The 21,951-nt window shown below is 31.8% G+C and overlaps 3 protein-coding genes across 4 annotated transcripts; all 3 read left to right on the top strand.

Annotated features, from left to right (window-relative positions):
• The first annotated feature begins 13 nt into the window (after nucleotides 1-13).
• On the top strand, nucleotides 14-5,777 carry LOC125867412 (uncharacterized). 2 transcript variants are annotated; one of them, XM_049547905.1, is made up of 11 exons: nucleotides 14-141; nucleotides 253-346; nucleotides 1,079-1,138; nucleotides 1,417-1,518; nucleotides 1,916-1,992; nucleotides 2,366-2,489; nucleotides 2,788-2,852; nucleotides 3,628-3,697; nucleotides 3,974-4,049; nucleotides 4,718-4,808; nucleotides 5,362-5,777. In XM_049547905.1, the coding sequence occupies exons 1-11, from the start codon at nucleotides 31-33 to the stop codon at nucleotides 5,467-5,469; spliced, it is 978 nt and encodes a 325-aa protein (XP_049403862.1). In that variant the 5' UTR covers nucleotides 14-30; the 3' UTR covers nucleotides 5,470-5,777. The 2 variants fall into 2 exon arrangements, with proteins under 2 accessions (XP_049403862.1, XP_049403863.1); XM_049547906.1 differs by having other exon boundaries at nucleotides 5,365-5,777.
• Nucleotides 5,778-6,059: 282 nt separating this feature from the next.
• LOC125868334 (cytosolic sulfotransferase 5-like) lies at nucleotides 6,060-7,820 on the top strand. Its single transcript, XM_049548989.1, has 2 exons — nucleotides 6,060-6,439; nucleotides 6,927-7,820. Exons 1-2 carry the CDS (start codon nucleotides 6,223-6,225, stop codon nucleotides 7,664-7,666), a joined length of 957 nt encoding a protein of 318 aa, XP_049404946.1. The 5' UTR covers nucleotides 6,060-6,222; the 3' UTR covers nucleotides 7,667-7,820.
• Nucleotides 7,821-9,500: 1,680 nt separating this feature from the next.
• On the top strand, nucleotides 9,501-12,590 carry LOC125868335 (cytosolic sulfotransferase 5-like). Its single transcript, XM_049548990.1, has 2 exons — nucleotides 9,501-9,823; nucleotides 11,815-12,590. Exons 1-2 carry the CDS (start codon nucleotides 9,607-9,609, stop codon nucleotides 12,552-12,554), a joined length of 957 nt encoding a protein of 318 aa, XP_049404947.1. The 5' UTR covers nucleotides 9,501-9,606; the 3' UTR covers nucleotides 12,555-12,590.
• The last annotated feature ends 9,361 nt before the right edge of the window (nucleotides 12,591-21,951 follow it).

Raw genomic sequence — 21,951 nt, forward strand, 5'->3', positions numbered from 1 at the left:
TTAGAATGGTATCCTTTACTAGGGTGAGGAATGGACTTGACATTGCCACCACTGATTTCGGCGCCAATTCCAAATTTCTGCAAAATCTCTTCTTCTTCAACGCTATACTGCAAAATTGTTCCTTTCTTCTTCCATCCAGTGGTAAAGTTCCATTCTTTCCTTCAAAAACCCTACACCCATTTATCTCTTCTTGTAGTTTCTAATGCTTTGTGTCTTTACTAATCTCACTATATAATTTTATTTGATTATCAGAATAGTTCTCCTCCTAGAAGTTTTTCTTGTGTCAGAAAGGTTTCCATGGCTTGGTGGGAAGGTCTAGATGAAGCTCGTGTTCTTATTGCAAAAGGTACTTCCTTTAATAAACATTTCTTTTTTTTTTTGTGTGTCCTCTAGTTTATGTTGATTACACCTTCATTATGTTTTGTTAGCAGAAAAGGAAGAAACGTTCAATTTGGTATTATGGTTCTCTTTTTTGTTTGTGAGTGTTCATTTGTATCTCTTGGCTTGAGTTTGTCTTTTTTCTTGCTGCTGTTTTTCTTTTGAGATTAGAGACCTTCATTATGTTTTGTTAGCAAAAAAGGAAGAAACTTTCAATTGGGTACAATGGTTCTTGATTCTTGTATCTGGATTGAATAATTACACACCATAGGAAATCGGCTTTGCCTGTAATTTGGTGCGCAAATTGAGTTCATTATGTGTGCGATATTTCAATTCTTTGAATATCTTCAACCATTTAGAATCTAAAGGAGTGTCTTGAGCATGTATGTTACTGTTACTTAAGGATCAGTAGCTACATGTAAGCTTCATCTCCAAGGATGGAGATGGATATTGAAGATTTCAATACTTGTTGATTCTTCCAGATATGTTGTTAAACTGATACACTTATCATATAGTTGAATCTTGATTATGGAAATAAATAACTCGTCTTGAGAAAAGAAAGAAAAAAAATCATCTTGACATCTCTCTTGCTGTGTTGCTGGTACATGGGAACAATGATATGTCAATCTCTTAGATACAGCTCTAGAATCTTCTATACTCACTTGAATGCAATATTAAGATTTTCACTTTGACATTGCAGAGCCTTCTAAGGATGGGAACAAGGTAGAGCAGCTTTTATCTCTTCGACATCCCAAATCTGGTAAATCCCTGCACTTTTCATGCAGCTGCTTGCTTTAGATGCCTTCAATTATGTGTATTTGTTTACTGTTTTTCCTATGGTTATAGTGCTTTCATGGCAGTGGCTTGAGATATTTTTTTTGTGGATGTATTGAAATTGCTATAGGTCATTTTTTGCTAACCACACCCTAACCTCTTGCTGATTGCCATACTATCTTGTGGGAACTGGTTTGCCACTATGATTGTATTAATAGTCCAGTAGCATTGATATAATTTTTTTAAAATTTGCTTTTGTGACAGGAAATGCAACATGTTACCTTTGTGTTGATGGATCTCTTCAAGAACTTCACTGGTTCAAGCAATCTCACGGGTCTTGGTTCCTTGGGGATTATGTATGTGAAGGTAAATATTCATCTGAGCTTGGTCTAAATAACCTTTTCAAAAGCTTATAAGTCTGCAGTTGCCCTCGTTGTTCATAATTTGTCTTGATGAACCAATCTCTAAAAGGTAATAGTTTACAGGAATTAAAACTATATGTTTACGAATGATAAGTGTGTAACCATCTCATCTAAAAGTTTAAGCGGTTAGAGAGCACACTTTTTATTTAATTAAATACATCTTCAACATCTCAATTTGCCTTTCATTATGCTTATATTTTGCCTCTTGTACTCTTTCTGGAGAAGCCTATAGGTTATATCTTCTACTCTTCAAATCAGTCAATGCTATTAGTCTTTATTTCTAGAGGAATTGTTAGTGCTTTCTTGGTAGTTTTTCTGTACTCATTTATTTCTCAAAACAGATGGTCGTTTGTATACTGCAACTCCAGTCGATCCAGTTTTTGTTCTGTTACCTATTTTCGAAGAAGCAAGAATGAAGGTATTAATTTCTAACTTCTGAGTGATTTATCTCTCTTAAGATTCTTATATAAACAAACTGCTAGCAAAAAGTTTATAGTAGAGAAGTGTAATACTTGAAAGTGTGTATTTTACACGTATTGTTGCTTTATATATTATTTATTAAGAAAAGGAACTGCTTGTAAACTACTTTCATTTGACTGTAAGAACTGTCTACAATATAGGTGACTCTATTACTCCCTTTCTTCTGAATGACTACATAAGATTCAGATTATCTTCTTTCTCTTTTGGCTGGTTGAGTTTCCTTTGCTGAATGCACCATTTGCAAGAGACAACTGTCTGCCACTTGACGAGCTGGTTTCTAATTGCTCTTTTGTTTATTGTGATAAATGCAGAAAAATGATGATCCAGGAAAGTTTAGGCAAGTGGATGAAATAATTTATGTTGTAGGCTATCCTGGATATCAGCATCTTTCTTCCATTGCTGAGAACTGCATGCAAGTGGTTTGTGATGTCAAAGGTGATAATATACTATTGTCCTATCTCCTGTTTTTTTTTTGGTCTTATTATGCTAGATGGCATGACATCTCATATTTTATGGAGTATTCAATAGATATATTATCCATGTATCTGACTTAAAGTTTGGCAAATAAAGTGTAGAGAAAAACATATGAAAATGGTATTGAAGTCTAACATGATGTAATTCATAAAACATTTGAAACTATAACATTTACTTTTGGGTTGGTGGTGACTGTCTAATTCAAGTTAATTAATGCTTAATATTGATGTCCATCCCTCTACCTTTTTTTTGTCAACAGATGTAGGAATGACAAAGTTTTTCAGGCTTAATGATGAGAAGGTGCTAAAGTGGTTATGCTTGAAGGTCAGACTTCATCCCTTACAAGCCCATATATTGGGTGGTTTTTTTTGCTCTGAAACAATGTGCTGTGATGATCATGTTCTAGCATTCAGAGTAAAAATCATAGCTTTTTGGAAATTAGAAGTTCAATAGTTATTGTGATTGACTCTCCAGTATCTGATCTTCCCAATCTGTAAAAAGTATGAAAATCCACTTATAACTTGTTCCAGTTAATGGCCTGTAATAGTTTAGCTTGTAGATGGATCTCCCGTTAGTTATGTCTACATTGAGTTCTGAAGATGGGCCAATGATAAGTATGACGTAGTCCACATAGTTATATAAGAAATTTTCTTCCACATGATCTGGCTGCCACTCTGATCCACTGTAGTGTAAATGTACTTGATTATTTGCTATGGTATAACTTGCTACCTGCCCTGTCACTAGGTTTGAGTAGCAACTTATAATAACTAAGAGAAACAGCTTAGCGCCACAGTGCATGTGTTATCATCTAGCTCGGACTTGGACTTTTTCAAATGGAAATGATGCAACTTGGGTGTAAAATAACTAGATATGTCATATATTTTCAAAGGCCAAAGGAAACCAACCAGAGTCTTACATAAAAGGAACTAATAATCTCTTCTATTTTGAGGTGTTCTTTATATTTTGGTAGCGTCTTGTTTATATCTTGTGAAGTCTTCTTTGTCTACAATGGTCTATCCATCTTACAGATTGATTAGTCTCTCAGACACAATTTTCATTATGTTCCATGTCTCTATTTTAACTTTTAAGATATTTGTAGGTAATACAATTAAAGAAGACATTGTTGACACTGGATAAGAACTATGCTGCTCTAGATAAGAAAGAAATATGTACGTCTCCTTTTGAATAATGAGTTCGTTAAATTTTTTACACTTAAAAGGTTATGATTCTCATAGCCAATTGCGGCCCTTCGAAGACATTTTTCGCATCGTTCTTTGTTTGAGAAACTCTTCAAGTATCTTTAATGTATCCTTGGTTTTTAAAGAACCAGGAAATAAGTTTGTTTGGCCAATTCAGCGCGCTTATCATCTTAAATATGTGGTTTCCTGTCATGTCCATATGAAAGCTAAAAGATTATACTAATTAATGCTTTTTGAAGTAAACAGTAACTGATACAGTATCTATAATTGGAGAGTACTTGAAGGAAGAGCCTTGGTTGAAGCTCCTCTGCAGCAAATTAAGGTATTTCCTTTAACTGATAAATGGCCGAGTTTTTTCTGATTGTTTTTGAAGTTATTTGTCTAGGTATCGTTAGATAGAGGTTATGCTTTTACACAAAATCTTAAAAGGCAAAAATGTAACATGAGTCGACGCAGACAAACAGCTTTCAGGACCTATTCTCTTATTTACACACTCTGTGTTATGAATAATGTTAATTCACCTTTAGCTTCTGAAATAATCCATTGAACTATCTAATGAGTAAGCCTCCAGCTTATTTTCATAATACCATAAGTTTTCTTGTGAAAAATTTGAAGATAAATTACCAATATATAAAGATGACACCTAGATGGGTGTGTTTCCGACGCTAAAAATCAATTGTAAAATTCTGTATTACCATGTTTAAGCACCTGCTTTATGGCTAGCCTGCAAATATGCTGTTGTATGAGTTACAAGGCATGAATGGACTTTCTGGCGTCGATAAGGGACCGGACTGGTCTTGTTTAGGGGACTATGTTCCTAGTTAAAGTATTCCTCTTGATGCTAACTGACGGTACATTTTATATCGGTGGTGGTTATGTTGTATAAATCCCATGTCTTCTCTTTACAAGTTCTCTAATTTTTTTGAAGATGGTAGCATTAAGTTCTCCTCTAATTTATTAACCATTTTATTGTTATCATTATGATTGCAGCATAGACTTGCAAGAGGACACAAAAGCGTCAAATTCTGAAATTCATTCATCACCAATGGATAATAGTTTCGAGTCCTTCAATCACGAACAGGTAAGACAACCACTATTAAACTGGTTCCAATCCCATGACTTGGTGATTAGTATGTATTTTCTATGGCACCAGGAACAAGGATAATCTCATGACTTGATGCATCATGAGAAAGATCGAAATTGAATCTTACGTTTACAATATGTTTCTCTCCCAGGCCTAGCCTACTGTAATATTTGATGCAATTTATGTTTGGGTGAAGGCGTGAAGCCTATATGTGCATCAAGTACTCATTTTTGATGTTAGAGATTCTTCTTTTCCATTTGTTTCCTGCTTGGGCAGATGAAGGACAAATTTACCAGAAAGTCGGTCTTTAAAAGATATTTGTATGTATAGTTGATGCACACACTTTAATAGAGAAATAGTATATTGTTGTGGCAATGATAATATATACACACACTCTATTAGCATGCTGACATAACAGTAGAAAAAGCACAAAGCAAATCACAACAGATAGCCATGAACTTGTCTATTATATAAGATTCTGCTTAATTTATTTACTTGCAGTTTTTCATTTGCAATGTGCATCATTCCTTTTTTTATCTTTCCAAATCAGCAGGAAAAGACTACTAAGAGCAAAAGACCGACTAAAAAGATCAAAGCGGAGACCAACTCCCTTAATATCAAAGACATGTTCAGTAGGGCTACTAGGCGTGGAAAATGAAGTTATGAAGCAGCAGAGCACAGATAAACAGAACTAAGAGACTAATCGGAGCAAGGTATTATGAATGTGGAGAGAGGATGACATTTAAAAATGTAATTTGAACAGGCTTGGAATGAATCGGATGGCTTAGTTTCTCTGATCTGGTGTCGTTGTTGCTGATGTAAACAGACGGCATCTGTATCCTCTTTACTGTTAATTTCTAAGTGTATGGTATTCATCACTTTGTACCTGCCCTGCAAAACCAGCTGTAAATGCCAACTCTCTATGAGTTTTGAAATGGAGACAATTTATTGCTCTGTACTCATGCGATATGCGGATAATATTATGATCCAACTGCAAAATTTCATTATTAATACATAGATTGGGCTATGCCTAATCCCCACCTTTGGTGGATTTTTTTTTTAAAAAAATAGAGCTTCGAATGGACATCAATTAGGATGACTTTACATTCAATCAATTTTTCATTGCTAATTAAATCATAAATTAACTCGTGATGAAATTCAAATCTTTCTTTACAAAGTCCAAGAAGAAATTTATACTATATGATCTTTTTGATTATCCTATAAATTATAGAGTATGCTAGAATCACTAAATGCAAGATGTTATAGATTTCTCATTGCATCGCATTAATTATGTTTGAGTAGTCTGATTGTGTAAATATTTTTATTTGGCTTATATATAGACACACGCATATATCATTTGGCCAATTAAACTATATGAACTACAACTATTTTTATTAATTATATTCCTAAAATGAGTGAGAAAAAATCATCACCGATTGTGAATACTGAAGAAATAGAAAGTATTATGGAGCAACTGCCCAAAACTAATAATTTGTTGAATAACTTTCAACTTTATCAGTGGGAAGGATTTTGGTCCACTCTTCCCATTATAAAGGCAGCCATGGTCTTCAAGGCAACCTTCAAATCAGAACCTAATGATGTTCTCTTGGCATCTTCCATGAAAACAGGTTTTTATTAATCAATTGATTTGAGTTTGATTAATGCACTCATCAAGCATTTCATGTTCTTGTGAAAAAATATATATGTTCCATATTTAAGGCCGTGTATTTGGTACAAAGGAAAATGTGTTCTTAATTTTCTCTGATGTTAAATATTGTCAAAACATCGTTTATATGTGTTGAGGGATAGGGCGGTGGAGATGGTGGTTGGGGAGGAAGTGTGTGTATGGGAGGGGGTGGAATATTGGAGCGTAGGGAGGAGACAATTGGTGTGGGATTCCCATTATGAAACTTATTTTCCTATTCTCGTTAAGAAAGTTATTTTTTTAATCATCAAAACCTAACCTACACACTATGTAGTCTTTCCTTACAATTTTTTTGTTGCGTGTATACATTTAAAAATTAGAGTGCCTTATACTTGTATATAATTCTTAAGATATTAACTAGTAAAAAATACTTTATATTTTCATTCTAATGTCTAATGTTTGTCTTACAGGTTCAACATGGCTCAAGGCCATATGTGTATCCATCATGCAAGGTAATAAAGAGGAAGAAGAAGACCTTTTAGTTAAGGATAATCCTCATTTTTATGTTCCAACAATAGAGGCCAAGGATTATTATTTAAAAACTCCAACTCATGATCCATACACAATGCCCTCTCTAAAATTATTTCACACACATTTACCTTATAGGGTTTTGCCTGATTCAATCAAAAATTCAAATAATTGCAAGATTATATACATAACAAGAAATCCTAAAGATACCTTAATTTCTATGTGGCATTACCTCAATAATTGTAAGCGTTTAGAAGATCTCTCTCCTTTAGAAGAGGTTGTGGAGAACTTTTGCAATGGGGTTCATCATTATGGACCATTTTTCGAACATGTTCTTGAATATTGGGAAGAAAGTAAAAAAAAGCCTCAAAAATTATTATTCTTAAAGTACGAAGACTTGAAGATAGACCCCAAGAAAGAGGTGGCAAAAATAGCCTTGTTTCTTGGAAAGCCTTTTGGTAATGAAGAGGATTTGGAGATAGTTTTGAACAAGTGTAGCTTGGAGAGGCTTAAGAATTTGGAGGTTAATAAGAGTGGATCAATTGTCTCTTATGTCCACAATAATGCATTTTTCAGAAAAGGAGTTGTTGGGGATTGGAAGAATCACATGACACCTGAAATGGAAGAGCAACTTGACAAGATTACCAAGTTGAAGCTTCAAGGGAGTGGACTTGAACTTTGATATTTATAAACAAGAAGTATTGAAAACACATCTGAACTACTTGACATGAATTATTAGTATCATTCTTGAATTATTGACGGTCTTAAAAACATTCATCTATTTGGCTAACTCAACTTAAGTACACCCCGATCTGCCACATAGCATAACAAGTGGTCTCAAACTCTTGTACGAGCGTGGGACTCTTAATAAAAAGCCGAGAGAAGTGTTGAAAACACCTCTAAATTTTTGGTATTTTTTACCCATGTGGCAAGATCAGAGGTGTATTTAAGTTCAGTTAGTCAAATAGATGGGTATAAAGCTGTTAATAATTTAGAAACGAAACTAATAATAATTCATGTCGTCAAATTAGGGATGTTTTCAATACTTTTCACTGTAATTACTACTTTAATAAGCTTTCCTATTACTTCATCCGGATGAGTAATATGTTAGGGTTGTTGAAAATAATAAAATTAAATGTTTAAGCATCTATCTTCCATGTCTTTTTGTATCTCTTTTTTGAAGTATGAGTCTAGAAATATCTCTTAATTGTTGACACCTATAAAAGTTTATCTTTTGTAATAATGTTGTTATGCACGCATGGAATTTTAATATATTATGGATTGAGTTTTATGTCATTATACTTCTTCGATCTTATTTATGTATTATGTAAAACCTTTTATTTTAATAAGTGATATAGATGAGGTGGTCTTTAAAGCGGCGTAATATTTTTGAAATTAAAAATACTAAAGTTAGAGGGTCTATTTTGGAAAAGAAAAAAAATTGTTGATGCGTTAAAATGAAATAGGCAGACAACGATAATGACTTTAGTTAATTAGAAGATATTAATTAATATCCACTAGTCACCGTCTCGAATTTTTAATGCTTATAACAGGTAAGATTTTTAATTATTTTTATTTTTAATATTTAAATATAGATAAGAAAATAGTATTATAAGGCAATTTAGACCCAAATTATTTTCTACCTAGTATGTATGACATGGGTGGATTCATAGCTTGTCTTTTCTTTTTTTTCTTCTTCAAATTTTAGAGATGTACAAAGTAAACTTAATTTAATGTACAAAAATATGATATATCATCAAATTGAATTTGACAAATTTATTTTTTTTACTCATATCATCATACTTATTAAATTTAATGTGAATGATTTCTAAATAAATGTGTTATGAACCCAACACTGAACCAAGCTATGAACAAAGAAGTAATTGTGTCGAAGAGTTTGGGCCAGCGATGTAGGAGCAAAAGACTGAAGAAGCTCAATAAGCTTTTAGGAAATTATATATGGCAGTGAAGCACAGATGGCAGTGGCAGATAGGTCTATAGGGGAATATTATCTTTATATTATGCAATGTCTAGAATGTAAACTAGTCAACAGAGATAAGACTTTTCGGAGTAAGTTCTTTCATTGAAAATCGATAAAAATAATATACTATATATATATACCTGCCCTGCAAAATCAGCTATAAATGATAAGTGTCTATGAATTTTGAAATGGAGACAATTTATTGCTCTTACTTCATTTTACTAGTGGCATGTGTGGATAATATTATCATCATCCAACTGCAAAATTTCATTATTAATACATAGATTGGGCTATGCCTATCTAATAGAGCTACGAATGGACATCAATTAGGATGACTTTACATTCAATCGATTTTTCATTGCTAATTAACTCGTGATGGAATTTTTTTTCAAATCTTTCTTTATAAAGTCCAATAAGAACTTTATACTATATGATCTTTTTTGGTTATCCTATACATTATAGAGTATGCTAGAATCACTAAATGCAAGATGTCATAGATCTCTTATTACATCACATTAACAATTATGTTAAGTAATGTAAATATTTTTTACACTCCTCCTTCCCCTATATATAGACGCATATATCATTTGGCCAATTAAACTATATAAACTACCACTATTTTTATTAATTATATTCCTAAAATGAGTGAGAAAAAATCATCACCAATTGTGAATAATGAAGAAATAGAGAGAATTATAGAGCAACTGCCCAAAATTGATTATTTTTGGAATAAAATTCAACTATATCAATGGGAAGGTTTTTGGTCCACTCTTACCACTGTAAAGGCAGCCATGGTCTTCAAGGCAACCTTCAAATCAAAACCTAATGATGTTCTCTTGGCATCTTCCATGAAAACAGGTTTTATTAATTAATCAATTGATTTGAGTTTCATTAATGAATTCATCAACTATTTTATCTTCTAGTGGAAAAATATATGTATTATGCGAAACCTTTTATTTTAATAAGTGCTATAGATAAGGTGGTTTTTAAAGCGGCATAATATTTTTGAAATTAAAAATATTAAATTTAAAGTTTATTTTAGAAAAAATGAATTTGTTGATGTGGTAAAATGAAATAAGCAGACAATGCTAATGACTTTAGTTAATTCGAAGATATTAATTAATATCCACTAGTCACCGTCTCGAATTTTTAATGCTTATAACAGGTAAGATTCTTAATTATTTTTATTTTTAATATTTAAATATGGATAAGAATATAGTATTATAAGGCAATTTAGACTAATTATTTTCTATCAAATGTCTATGAGCTTTGAAATGGAGACAATTTATTGCTCTTAATTACTTCAAATTCACGCCATGTGCGGATAATATTACCATCATCCAACTGCAAAATTTCATTATTAATACATAGATTGGGTTATGCCTATCTAGTAGAGCTACGAATGGACATCAATTAGGATGACTTTACATTCAATTGATTTTTCATTGCTAATTAAATCATAAATTAACTCGTGATGGAATTTTTTTTCAAATCTTTCTTTAAGAAGTCCAAGAAGAAATTTATACTATATGATCTTTTTGGCTATCCTATAAATTATAGAGTATGCTAGAATCACCAAATGCAAGATGTTATAGATCTCTCATTGCATCGCATTAATTACGTTAAGTAATTTGATTATGTAAATATTTTTTTCAAAACGACTCTTCCTTCCTTCATATATACACACATATCATTTGGCTAATTAAACTAAATGAACTACCACTATTTTTATTAATTCCATTCATAAAATGAGTGAGAAAAAATCATCAGCAATTGTGAATAATGAAGAAATAGAGAGAATTATAGAGAAACTGCCCAAAACTTATCATTCGTGGAATAACATTGATCAACTTTATCAGTGGGAAGGGTTTTGGTCCACTCTTATCATTTTAAAGGCAGTCATGATCTTCAAGGCAACCTTCAAAACAGAACCTAATGATGTTCTCTTGGTATCTTCCATAAAAACAGGTTTTTATTAATCAATTGGTTTGAGTTTGATTAATGAATTCATCAACTATTTTATCTTCTTGTGAAAAAATATATATGTTCCATATTTAAGGTTGTGTATTTGGTACGAAGGAAAATGTGTTCCTGATTTTCTCTGATGTTAAATATTATCACAATAGCATATATATATATATATATATATATAATAGTTTTTTGACACGTGCGTTGCACGTGAATAACAATTTCAAAAATATATGTTATAGTAAATAATACTGTTTATTTAAGCGAAGATTTGAATAATAAACTTAGCAAAAAATAATATTGCAGATTTTTTTGTGAATGTTCAATGTGGATCGTCATATATATCTATTATTAATGCAAACCTTTTATTCCACTAATATTACCTTATAGACAATAATTGATCTGTATTTTTTTTTTGTTATCTAACCAGATGTGTTTTGCATGTGTATTCCACATTAAATTGTTTAGATGTCTTATGAACATGTGAAGAGAACAAATACATTTTATATATTCACATATTTCCATATTTGTTGTGAGTTTTTTTTTTAGAAAAACTCAGAACATTTTAAAATAATATACTTTGAAGTTAGAAGATCTTGTTAACTTGATAATACATTTGTGACATATATAATACTTTAATTTAAATACAAATACCTACCCAAATATAAATATATATTTGCATTAATGAAAATATTTATCTCATAAAATTAACTATTAAATAAATAATAAAAATTACTAATACAAACTTCAACATGCGTTATTACAAGTCATATGAACTTTTCTTCGTCTAAAATACTAAAATATTAAGAAATAGTATATAAGTAAAACAAAAGGGCAATATTTATATATTTTCATTCTAATGTCCGATGTTTGTCTTACAGGTTCAACATGGCTCAAGGCCATATGTGTATCCATCATGCAAGGTAATAAAGAGGAAGAAGAAGACCTTTTAGTTAAAGATAATCCTCATTTCCATGTTCCAACAATAGAGGCCATGAATTATTATTTAAAAACTCCAACTCATGATCTATACACCATGCCCTCTCCAAGATTATTTCACACTCATTTACCTTATAGAGTTTTGCCAGACTCAATCAAAAATTCGGATAATTGCAAGATTATATACATAACAAGAAATCCTAAAGATACCATAATTTCTATGTGGCATTTCTTCAATAATCGTAAGCGTTTAGAAGATCTCTTTTCTTTAGAAGAAGTTGTGGAGTACTTTTGCAAAGGGGTTCATCTGTATGGACCATTTTTTGAACATGTTCTTGAATATTGGGAAGAAAGTAAAAAAAAGCCTCAAAAAATATTATTCTTAAAGTATGAAGACTTGAAGATAGACCCCAAGAAAGAGGTGGCAAAAATAGCCTTGTTTCTTGGAAAGTCTTTTGGTAATGAAGAGGATTTGGAGATAGTTTTGAACAAGTGTAGCTTGGAGAGACTTAAGAATTTGGAGGTTAATAAGAGTGGATCAATCTTCTCTTATATCCACAATAGTGCATATTTCAGAAAAGGAGTTGTTGGGGATTGGAAGAATCACATGACACCTGAAATGGAAGAGCAACTTGACAAGATTACCAAGTTGAAGCTTCAAGGGAGTGGCCTTGAACTTTGATACTTATAAACAAGAAGTATTGGAAACACACCTGAACTATTTGACGTGAATTATTAGTTTCATTTTTGAATTATTGACAGTCTTAAAAGAATCCATCTATTTGGCTAACTCAAATTAAATACACTCCGATCAGCCACATAGCATAGCAAGTGGTCTCAAACTCTTGTACGAGCGTGAGACTCTTAATAAAAAGCCGAGAAAAGTATCGAAACACCCCTAAATTCTTGGTGTTTTTCACCCACGTGGCAAGATCAGAAATGTATTTAAGTTCAATTAATCAAATAGATGGGTATAAAGTTGTTAATAATTCAGGGAAGAAACTAATAATTCACGTCATCAAATTTAGGAGTGTTTTCATTACTTCTCTCTATTGTAACTACTACTTTAATAAGCTTTTCTATTACTTCATCCGAATGAGTAATAAGTTAGGGTTGTTGAAAATAATATAACTTAAATGTTTAAGCGTCTATCTTCCATGTCTTTTTGCATCTCTTTTATGAAGTATGAGTCTAGAAATATCTATTAATTGTTGACACCTATAAAAGTCTATCTTTTGTAATGTTGTTATGCACGCATGAATTTTTTATATATTATGGAGTGAGTTTTATGTCATTATACTTCTTCGATCTTATTTATGTATTATGTGAGACCTTTTATTTTAATAAGTGATATAGATAAGGTGATTTTTAAAGCGGCGTAATATTTTTGAAATTAAAAATATTAAATTTAGAGTGTCTATTTTAGAAAAACAGAATTTGTTGATGTGTTAAAATGAAATAGCAGACGTTAATGCTAATGACTTTAGTTAAGGGAAAATTGTATATAATAGCAAACTATTAATTCAAATTAAATGATATAATCATAGTTTGATTTAATTGTACCTCATAGCAAACTGTTGCTATTTCGCCTCTCTCCTGGTGAATCTCGCTCACCACTCTCGTTCTCGATGGGCAGTCTCCCTCGCTTCTCTCGCTTTTATACAAACACAAATATATAAAATGTGTTTGTGTTTGTATAAAGCGAGAGACTATATATACTTATATTTTCGTTCCCCTCTCCCAGATCTCGCTCGCCACTCTCTCAGATCTCACTCGTCATTCTCCCAAATCTCGCTCGCCACTCTCATTCGCCTCTCTCACTTTATACAAACACAAATGTATACATTGCGTTTGTGTTTGTATAAAGCTAGAGAAAATTCTATATACAAATATAAATGCATATATTTTCGTCCTATACACTTATGATTATACAAATACGATCTTCCTTTGTCCAGTTTTCTTTTGTCTTTTTCTCTTTCTCACTTTATACAAACACATATTATACAATTGATCTTTTGTATATGTATACCGAAACAGATTATACAATTACTTTCTTTTGTATATGCGTAGCGAAATATACATATTTATGTTTGTTATGGAGCACAATTATGTAAACTATAATTATAGCATACAAATATAATTTTTATGTTTGCTATATGTGAAAGTTGCTTGTTAATTAGAAGATATTAATTAATATCCACTAGTCACCGTCTCGAAGTTTTAATGCTTATGACAGGTAAGATTCTTAATTATTTTTATTTTTAATATTTAAATATGGATAAGAAAATAGTATTATAAGGCAATTTAGACTCTAATTATTTTCTACCAAGTATGTATGACATGGGTGGATTCATTGGTTGTCTTTTCTTTTTTTTTCTTCTTCAAATTTTAGAGATGTACAAAATAAACTTAATTTAATTTACAAAAATATGATATACCATCAAATTGAATTTGACAAATTTATTTTTTTACTCATATCGTCATACTTATTAAATTTAACGTGAATGATTTCTAAATAAAAGTAAAGTTTAGCGAATTTCAGAAACCTCCTTTTACGTTTTGCTATGTTAATAACTCCTGACGGTGTAAAATAGTCAACAGAGATAAGAGACTTCTCGGAGCAAGTTCTTCCACTAAAAATCGATATATATATATATATATATATATATATATATATATATATATATAATGTCAAGTCTGTGAGTTTTGAAATGGAGACAATTTATTGCTCTTACTTCATTTTACTAGTGTTGAAACTCACGCGATGTGGGAATAATATTATGATCCGACTGCAAAATTTCATTATTAATACATATATTGGGCTATGCCTATCTAATAGAGTTACGAATGGACATCAATTAGGATGACTTTACATTCAATCAATTTTTCATTGCTAATTAAATAATAAATTAACTCGTGATGGAATTTTTTTCAAATAGCTTTCTTTACAAAATCCAAGAAGGAATTTATACTATATGATCATTTTAGGTTATCCTGTACAGGGGCAGAGCTACCCTTGCCCGAGGGGTGTCAAGCGACACCCCTTCATCGGAAAATTACGTTGTATAGGTAAGTCAAATTCTGTTTTTATACCTATATATATTAAAATTGACACTCCTGAACCAAGTTGAAGTGTTGGTTCAGCGGTTCAGGGCCTACAAAGTTTTGCCTTGTCATTGACCTAGGCGTTGGGAGTTCGAACCTGGCTGAAGCCTATTTTTTTTTAAAGGCTTTCAACGTTTTTTTTTTACTTTTTAGACAGCTGTAACTTTTTTGTCTTTAGTTTTTAGATAGCTAAACGTTTTTTTCCTCCAATTTTTAAACCATTGACTTAAATTAAGTTTACTTTAGTATTTTATTTTTTTAAAAGAAATAAAATACACTTTAGGGATTTAGAGTCTAGGGATTAAACAAATCCCCAATTCCAAAATCAAAAGTTTTGAAGAGGAAGAGTCCAAAACGATCATCTTTGTTCGCTGACTGCGTCGTGCAGTCGTCTTCAGACTTCAATCGCCATTGCTCGGCGTCAATCTACGTCCTGGTCATGGGCTCATGGCAACGGTAAGTTCCTACTTTCTTACACCTTGTATTTTTTTTTCCTCATCCAATTTGTTGATGCCAATTGCCAGCCATGAGCCGCCCATCATAATGCTCTAGCCTCTATTTATATTTACTTAGTTTTGTTTAGGATTGATTTATCATTTGCAATTATATATTTTTCTCATGAAATATTTGTTTTACAATTCAGTCTCAAAAATCAGTGAAGAACTATTTTTTCCAAGTACCAAAATCAAATTTGGCTTCTAATAGTCAACTTACACGGGAAGAAAATGCCAACCAATCAGAAGTACCCCTCCATTCTTCTCAAAGACAAGAAATTGATTTAAATTCTTTAGAATTTGATCCAGCGAAAAGGACTCCAATCTTGAACTATCATCCAAATGATCGTGATGTAATTAGGAGAGCATACCTCTGACAAGGTCCTTGTCAACCTGAGAATCATATTTTTCCTCAAACAGATTTTTATGGAGATATGCGTCGTTTTAATCCTGAATGGTTTAAAGAGTATCATGATTGGTTGGAATATAGTGTAACTAACGATGCAGCATATTGTTTGAATTGTTATTTGTTTAAAGATGATAACATTCATCAAGGTGGAGGTGAAGTATTTTCTACTGTAGGGTTTAAGAGTTGGAATAAGAAGAAAAGTTTTAAGCAACATATTGGTGGGCCGAATAGCACTCATAATCAGGCAAAAAAGAAAAGTGAAGATCTAATGCGACAACAACAGTCTATTATATCTGCATTTGAGAGACAATCTGATCAAGTTAAACATGAGTATTGGCTTCGCTTGTCTGCCTCAATTGATGTAGTAAGACTTCTTTTGAATCAAGGATTTGCATTTCGGGGTCATGATGAATCTAAATCATCACTTAATAGAGGTAATTTTCTTGAAATTCTCTCATGGTATGCGAAACATTGTGATAAAATTTATGATTATGTATTGGAACGTGCTCCTCAGAATGACCAAATGACTTCTCCAATGATTCAAAAAGATATTGTCACTGCGTGTAAGATAGAAACCATCAAAGCTATTATCCAGGAATTAAATGGTGACTATTTTTCTTTATTGGTTGATGAATCTTTTGATGTGTCATGTACGGAGCAAATGGCTATCGTTTTACGATATGTTGATAGAATGGGATTTGTGGTGGAGCGATTGATTGATATTGTACATGTTCAAGATACTAGTGCTTTATCTTTAAAGGGGGCAATTGTCAATGTACTTGCTCAACATTCATTGAGTCTATCCTATGTGCGCGGACAATGTTATGATGGGGCAAGTAATATGCAAGGCGAGATGAATAGCCTTAAAATGTTAATTAGGCAAGAAAGTATCTCAGCTCACTCTATTCATTGTTTTGCTCATCAACTTCAATTAACTCTTGTTGCAATTTCTAAAAAATGTATTCAAGTGGGAGAACTTGTATTATTGGTTTCAAATGTTTTGAATGTTTTGGGAGCTTCTTTTAAGCGTATGGATAAATTTCGAGATTCTAAAAAAAAAGAATTCAAGAGGCATTAGATATGGGTGAACTTACAACTGGTACCGGCTTGCATCAAGAACTTGGTCTTATAAGAGCCGGTGATACTCGTTGGGGATCTCACTACAAATCTTTTAGCAATTTTATTCTTATGTTTGGATCTATTGTTGATGTTCTTGATGCACTTGTTGTTGATGCATATTCTACCGATGAAAGAGCTAAGGCAACAAGATATCTCGAAGCTTGTCAAACATTTAAGATTGCTTTTATGTTGCATTTGATGAGAGATATCTTAGGAATCACAGATGAGCTCAATAAATCCTTGCAAAAGAAAGAACAAGATATTGCAAATGCTATGCTACTGATTAAAGTAGCAAATAGAAGGTTGCAAATGCTAAGAGATGATGGATGGGATGCACTTGTTAATAAGGTATCCACATTTTGTATCAAGTATAACATTTTGTTACCTAATTTTGATGAGCCATATGTTAATTCTGGAAGATCAAGGCGTAAACCTTCCGATTATACGGTCTTACATCATTATAGTGTTGAAGTATTTTGTAAGATTATTGATTGGCAGCTTCAAGAACTCAATGATCGTTTCAATGAGGTGACTACTGATTTGCTTCATGGAGTTGCGTGTTTGAATCCAGTTGACTCATTTTCTAGTTTTAACATCAGAAACACAATGAGAATGGCTAAGTTATATCCTGATGACTTTGCTGAGTTTAGTATGAATGCTCTTGAGAATCAACTTGCCACTTACATTATTGATGTTCGTGATATGGATGAAAGGTTCTCCAATCTTAATGGACTTTGTGATCTCTCAAGAAAATTAGTTGAGACAAAGAAGAACCTAAACTTTCCTCTTGTATTCCGCTTAGTGAAATTTGCTTTGCTTTTACCAGTTGCCACTGCATCCGTTGAAAGAGCTTTTTCGGCAATGAAGTTTATTAAAAATGCCTTGCGGAATCGGATGAATGATGAGCTTTTGAGCGGTTGTCTAGTTCCTTTTGTAGAAAAAGATGTATTTATTAATATTTCTAATGATACTATTGTAAAAACATTTCAAGAGATGAAACCGCGTCGAGTACGGTTGTAATAATGTAATTGTGTTTTGCTTTTATTAGTAAAATTTATTTTGTTGAATTTTTTGTGTGCATACTACTTTATATTTTGACACCCCTCAATCTAAATCCTGGATCCACCACTGATCCTATACATTATAGAGTATGCTAGAATCACTAAATGCAAGATGTCATAGAACTCTTATTGCATCACATTAACCAATACGTTAAGTAATGTAAATATTTTTTACACTCCTCCTTCACCTATATATAGATGCACATATCATTTGGCCAATTAAACTATATGAACTACCACTATTTTTATTAAGTTTTATTCCTAAAAAATGAGCGAGAAAGAATCATTACCAATTGTGAATAATGAAGAAATAGAGAGAATTATAGAGCAACTACCCAAAACTGATAATTTTTGGAATATTAACTTTCAACTTTATCAGTGGGAAGGGTTTTGGTCCACTTTTATCATTTTAAAGGCAGCCATGATCTTCAAGGCAACCTTCAAAACAGAACCTAATGATGTTATATATCTTGGCATCATCCATGAAAACAGGTTTTAGTTTAATTTATTAATGAATTCATCAAGTATTTTATGTTCTTGTGGAAAAGGTATGTATATGTTCCATATTTAAGGTAAAAAAAAAATGTGTTCCTAATTTTCTCTAATATATGTTAAACATTGTGACAACATCATTTATATATGTGTTGAGGGATAGGGGCGGTTGGGGAGGAAGTGTTGAGGGTGGAATATTGGAGCGTAGGGAGGAGACAATTGGCGTGGAATTTCCATTATGGAACTTATACCTAACCCTTAGAGTGTGGTCTTTCCTTACAATTTTTTTTGTTGCGTGTATACATTTAAAAGTTAGACTGCCTTAAACTCGTATATAGATCTTGCATCTACCTTTCATCAACTTTATATTTCTCGTCAAGTCCAAATTGTAACTTTTTACACATTAATATAATTATTGACGGAAACAAGATATTTATTAACTAATAAAAAAAACTAAGTATATATTTTCATTCTAATGTTTGTCTTACAGGTTCAACATGGTTCAAGGCCATATGTGCATCCATCATGCAAGGTAATAAAGACGAAGACGAAGACCTTTTAGGTAAGGATAATCCTCATTTTTATGTTCCAACAATAGAGGCCATGGATTATTATTTAAAAACTCCAACTCATGATTTCTACACTATGCCCTCTCCAAGATTATCTCACACTCATTTACCTTATAGAGTTTTGCCAGACTCAATCAAAAATTCGGATAATTGCAATATTATATACATAACAAGAAATCCTAAAGATATCTTAATTTCTATGTGGCATTTCTTCAACTATAATCGTAAGCGTTTAGAAGATCTCTCTCCTTTAGAAGAAGTTGTGGAGTACTTTTACAATGGGGTTCATCAGTATGGACCATTTTTTGAACATGTTCTTGAATATTGGGAAGAAAGTAAAAAAAAAGCCTCAAAAAATATTATTCTTAAAGTATGAACACTTGAAGATAGACCCTAAGAAAGAGGTGGCAAAAATAGCCTTGTTTCTTGGAAAGCCTTTTGGTAATGAAGAGGATTTGGAGATAGTTTTGAACAAGTGTAGCTTGGAGAGGCTTAAGAATTTGGAGGTTAATAAGAGTGGATCAATCTTCTCTTATATCCAAAATAGTGCATGTTTTAGAAAGGGGGTTGTTGGGGATTGGAAGAATCACATGACACCTGAAATGGAATAGCAATTTGACAAGATTACCAAGTTGAAGCTTCAAGGGAGTGGCCTTGAACTTTGATTCTTATAAGAGAGAAGTATTAAAGACATACTTGAACTTGGCATGAATTATTAGTTTCATCCCTAATTTATTGACAACCATAAAAACACCTCTCTACTTGACTAACTCAACTTAAATATACCCCTGATCTATGTCACGTGACATAACAAGTGGTCTCAAAGTACTCTTGTACGAGAGTGTGAGCTCTTAATAGAAAGCCAAGATAAGTGCTGAAAATACCCCTAAACTTGATGAGAATTTAGGGGTGTATTTCACTTATGCGGCAGGATCAGATGTGTATTTAAATTCAATTACTCAAGTAGAGGCGGATGTTTTTAAAGCTATCAATAGTTCGAAAACGAAACGAAGAATTCATGTTAAGTTTAAGGATGGTTTCAATACTTCTTCTTATAATTAGTACTTTAATAAGCTTTTCTATTACTTCGTCCGAATGAATAATTAGTTAATGTTGTTGAAAATAATAAACTTAAATATTTAAACGTCTTCATGTCTTTTTAGTTATTTTAAGTGCATATCCTTTATTAAGTACGAGTTTCAAAGTATCTCTTCATACTTGACACCTATAAAAATTTACCCTTTGTAATGTTGTTATGCACACGTGAAATTTTAATATATTATGGAGTGAGCTTTATGTTGATTGGGAAGTAATTATATTGAAGCTTTAATATATTGTCATTCCTCTACATTGTTTTAGCGAAGCTTTCTCTACTGTTGATTGGGACGTAATTACGCTTATAATGATGCAATTATAATTGAATTAATATTGCCTTGCTTGTGCATGACTCCACTCTTTGAGATGCGATGTGTCTCTGATCGTAAACGTGAGATGTTTTGTGCATCAGACTGTCCGTTTTTAATAGAAAGTAGTATCAAAATTTTTGTGTGCCATTTTTTTTCTTCAAAAACTGGATTGCCATTGAAATCTGATTATATATGAAGAAGGAGGGCTAGGCCATATATATAAAGACAGAGGAACAAACTTGTAATTGTCTAAGCTAGGTTTTGGAAAATAATACTCCATGTACATAACAAGAATTTTACATAACTAATTCCATTTTACAGAAAAGTTAAAAGTATGAATAAATGAAAATGTTTTAGAAAACTTAAACTAGATGGGAGCAAAACCAATTAATTTCCATTTTGATCATAAAAGTAAAAAAAAAAAAACACATAAGATTACAACAACTATACATCTCATCTAAACATGTTGGTATCGAGCTATATGAATCACTGACCATATTCTTCGTAAACAATTTACAAAGACGAGGAAGAATTTTTCTCAAAAAAACACTAAAACTAAACCAAAAGAAAATTAAATTTCATAGACTGCCTCTAAATAATGTAGAATGTCTAATGTCAAAGTGATCACTAACAAACTCTAAAGGCCTAAAAGTTTCATTTCTTATTCTTTTAACATTAGGACTTGACAAACCTCTATGCTTAAATCCATACAATTTAAGCACTTGATTATCTGCAAAATTAAAAGCTCTTTCCATACTTTTTCAAACACTTTTCAACTGGATAATCCCCATAACTTCCACAAGGCTTACAACCAACAAAATGTGTCACAAAAGGCCATCTCTTATCTCCAAAACCTGGATGGTATTTTTTGAATCATTTCTTCATATCAATCCAATAACCATGTAAATAATACGAATTTTCAATAAAAAGCCTTGTCCATCCACTTATTATTCCTCAATATTAACATGTATATCAATGTTGTATATCCAACTGCAAAATTTCATTATTAATACATAGATTGTGCTATGCCTAATCCCCACCTTTGGTGGATTTTTTTTAAAAAAAAATAATAGAGCTATGGATGGGCATCAATTAGGATAACTTTACATTCAATTGATTTTTCATTGCTAATTAAATCATAAATTAACTCATGATGAATTTTTTTTCAAATATATTTTTACAAAGACTAAGAAGAAATTTATACTATATGATCTTTTTGGCTATCCTATAAATTATAGAGTATGCTAGAATAACCAAATGCAAGATGTTATAGATCTCTCATTGCATCACATTAATTAGGTTAAGTAATTTGATTATGTAAACATTTTTTAAAACGACTCTTCGTTCCTCTATATATAGATACATATCATTTGGCTAATTAAACTATATGAACTACCACTATTTTTATTAATTCCATTCATAAA

This window comes from Solanum stenotomum, chromosome 6 (genome assembly GCF_019186545.1).
Source record: "Solanum stenotomum isolate F172 chromosome 6, ASM1918654v1, whole genome shotgun sequence".
NCBI classification, from domain to species: domain Eukaryota; kingdom Viridiplantae; phylum Streptophyta; class Magnoliopsida; order Solanales; family Solanaceae; genus Solanum; species Solanum stenotomum.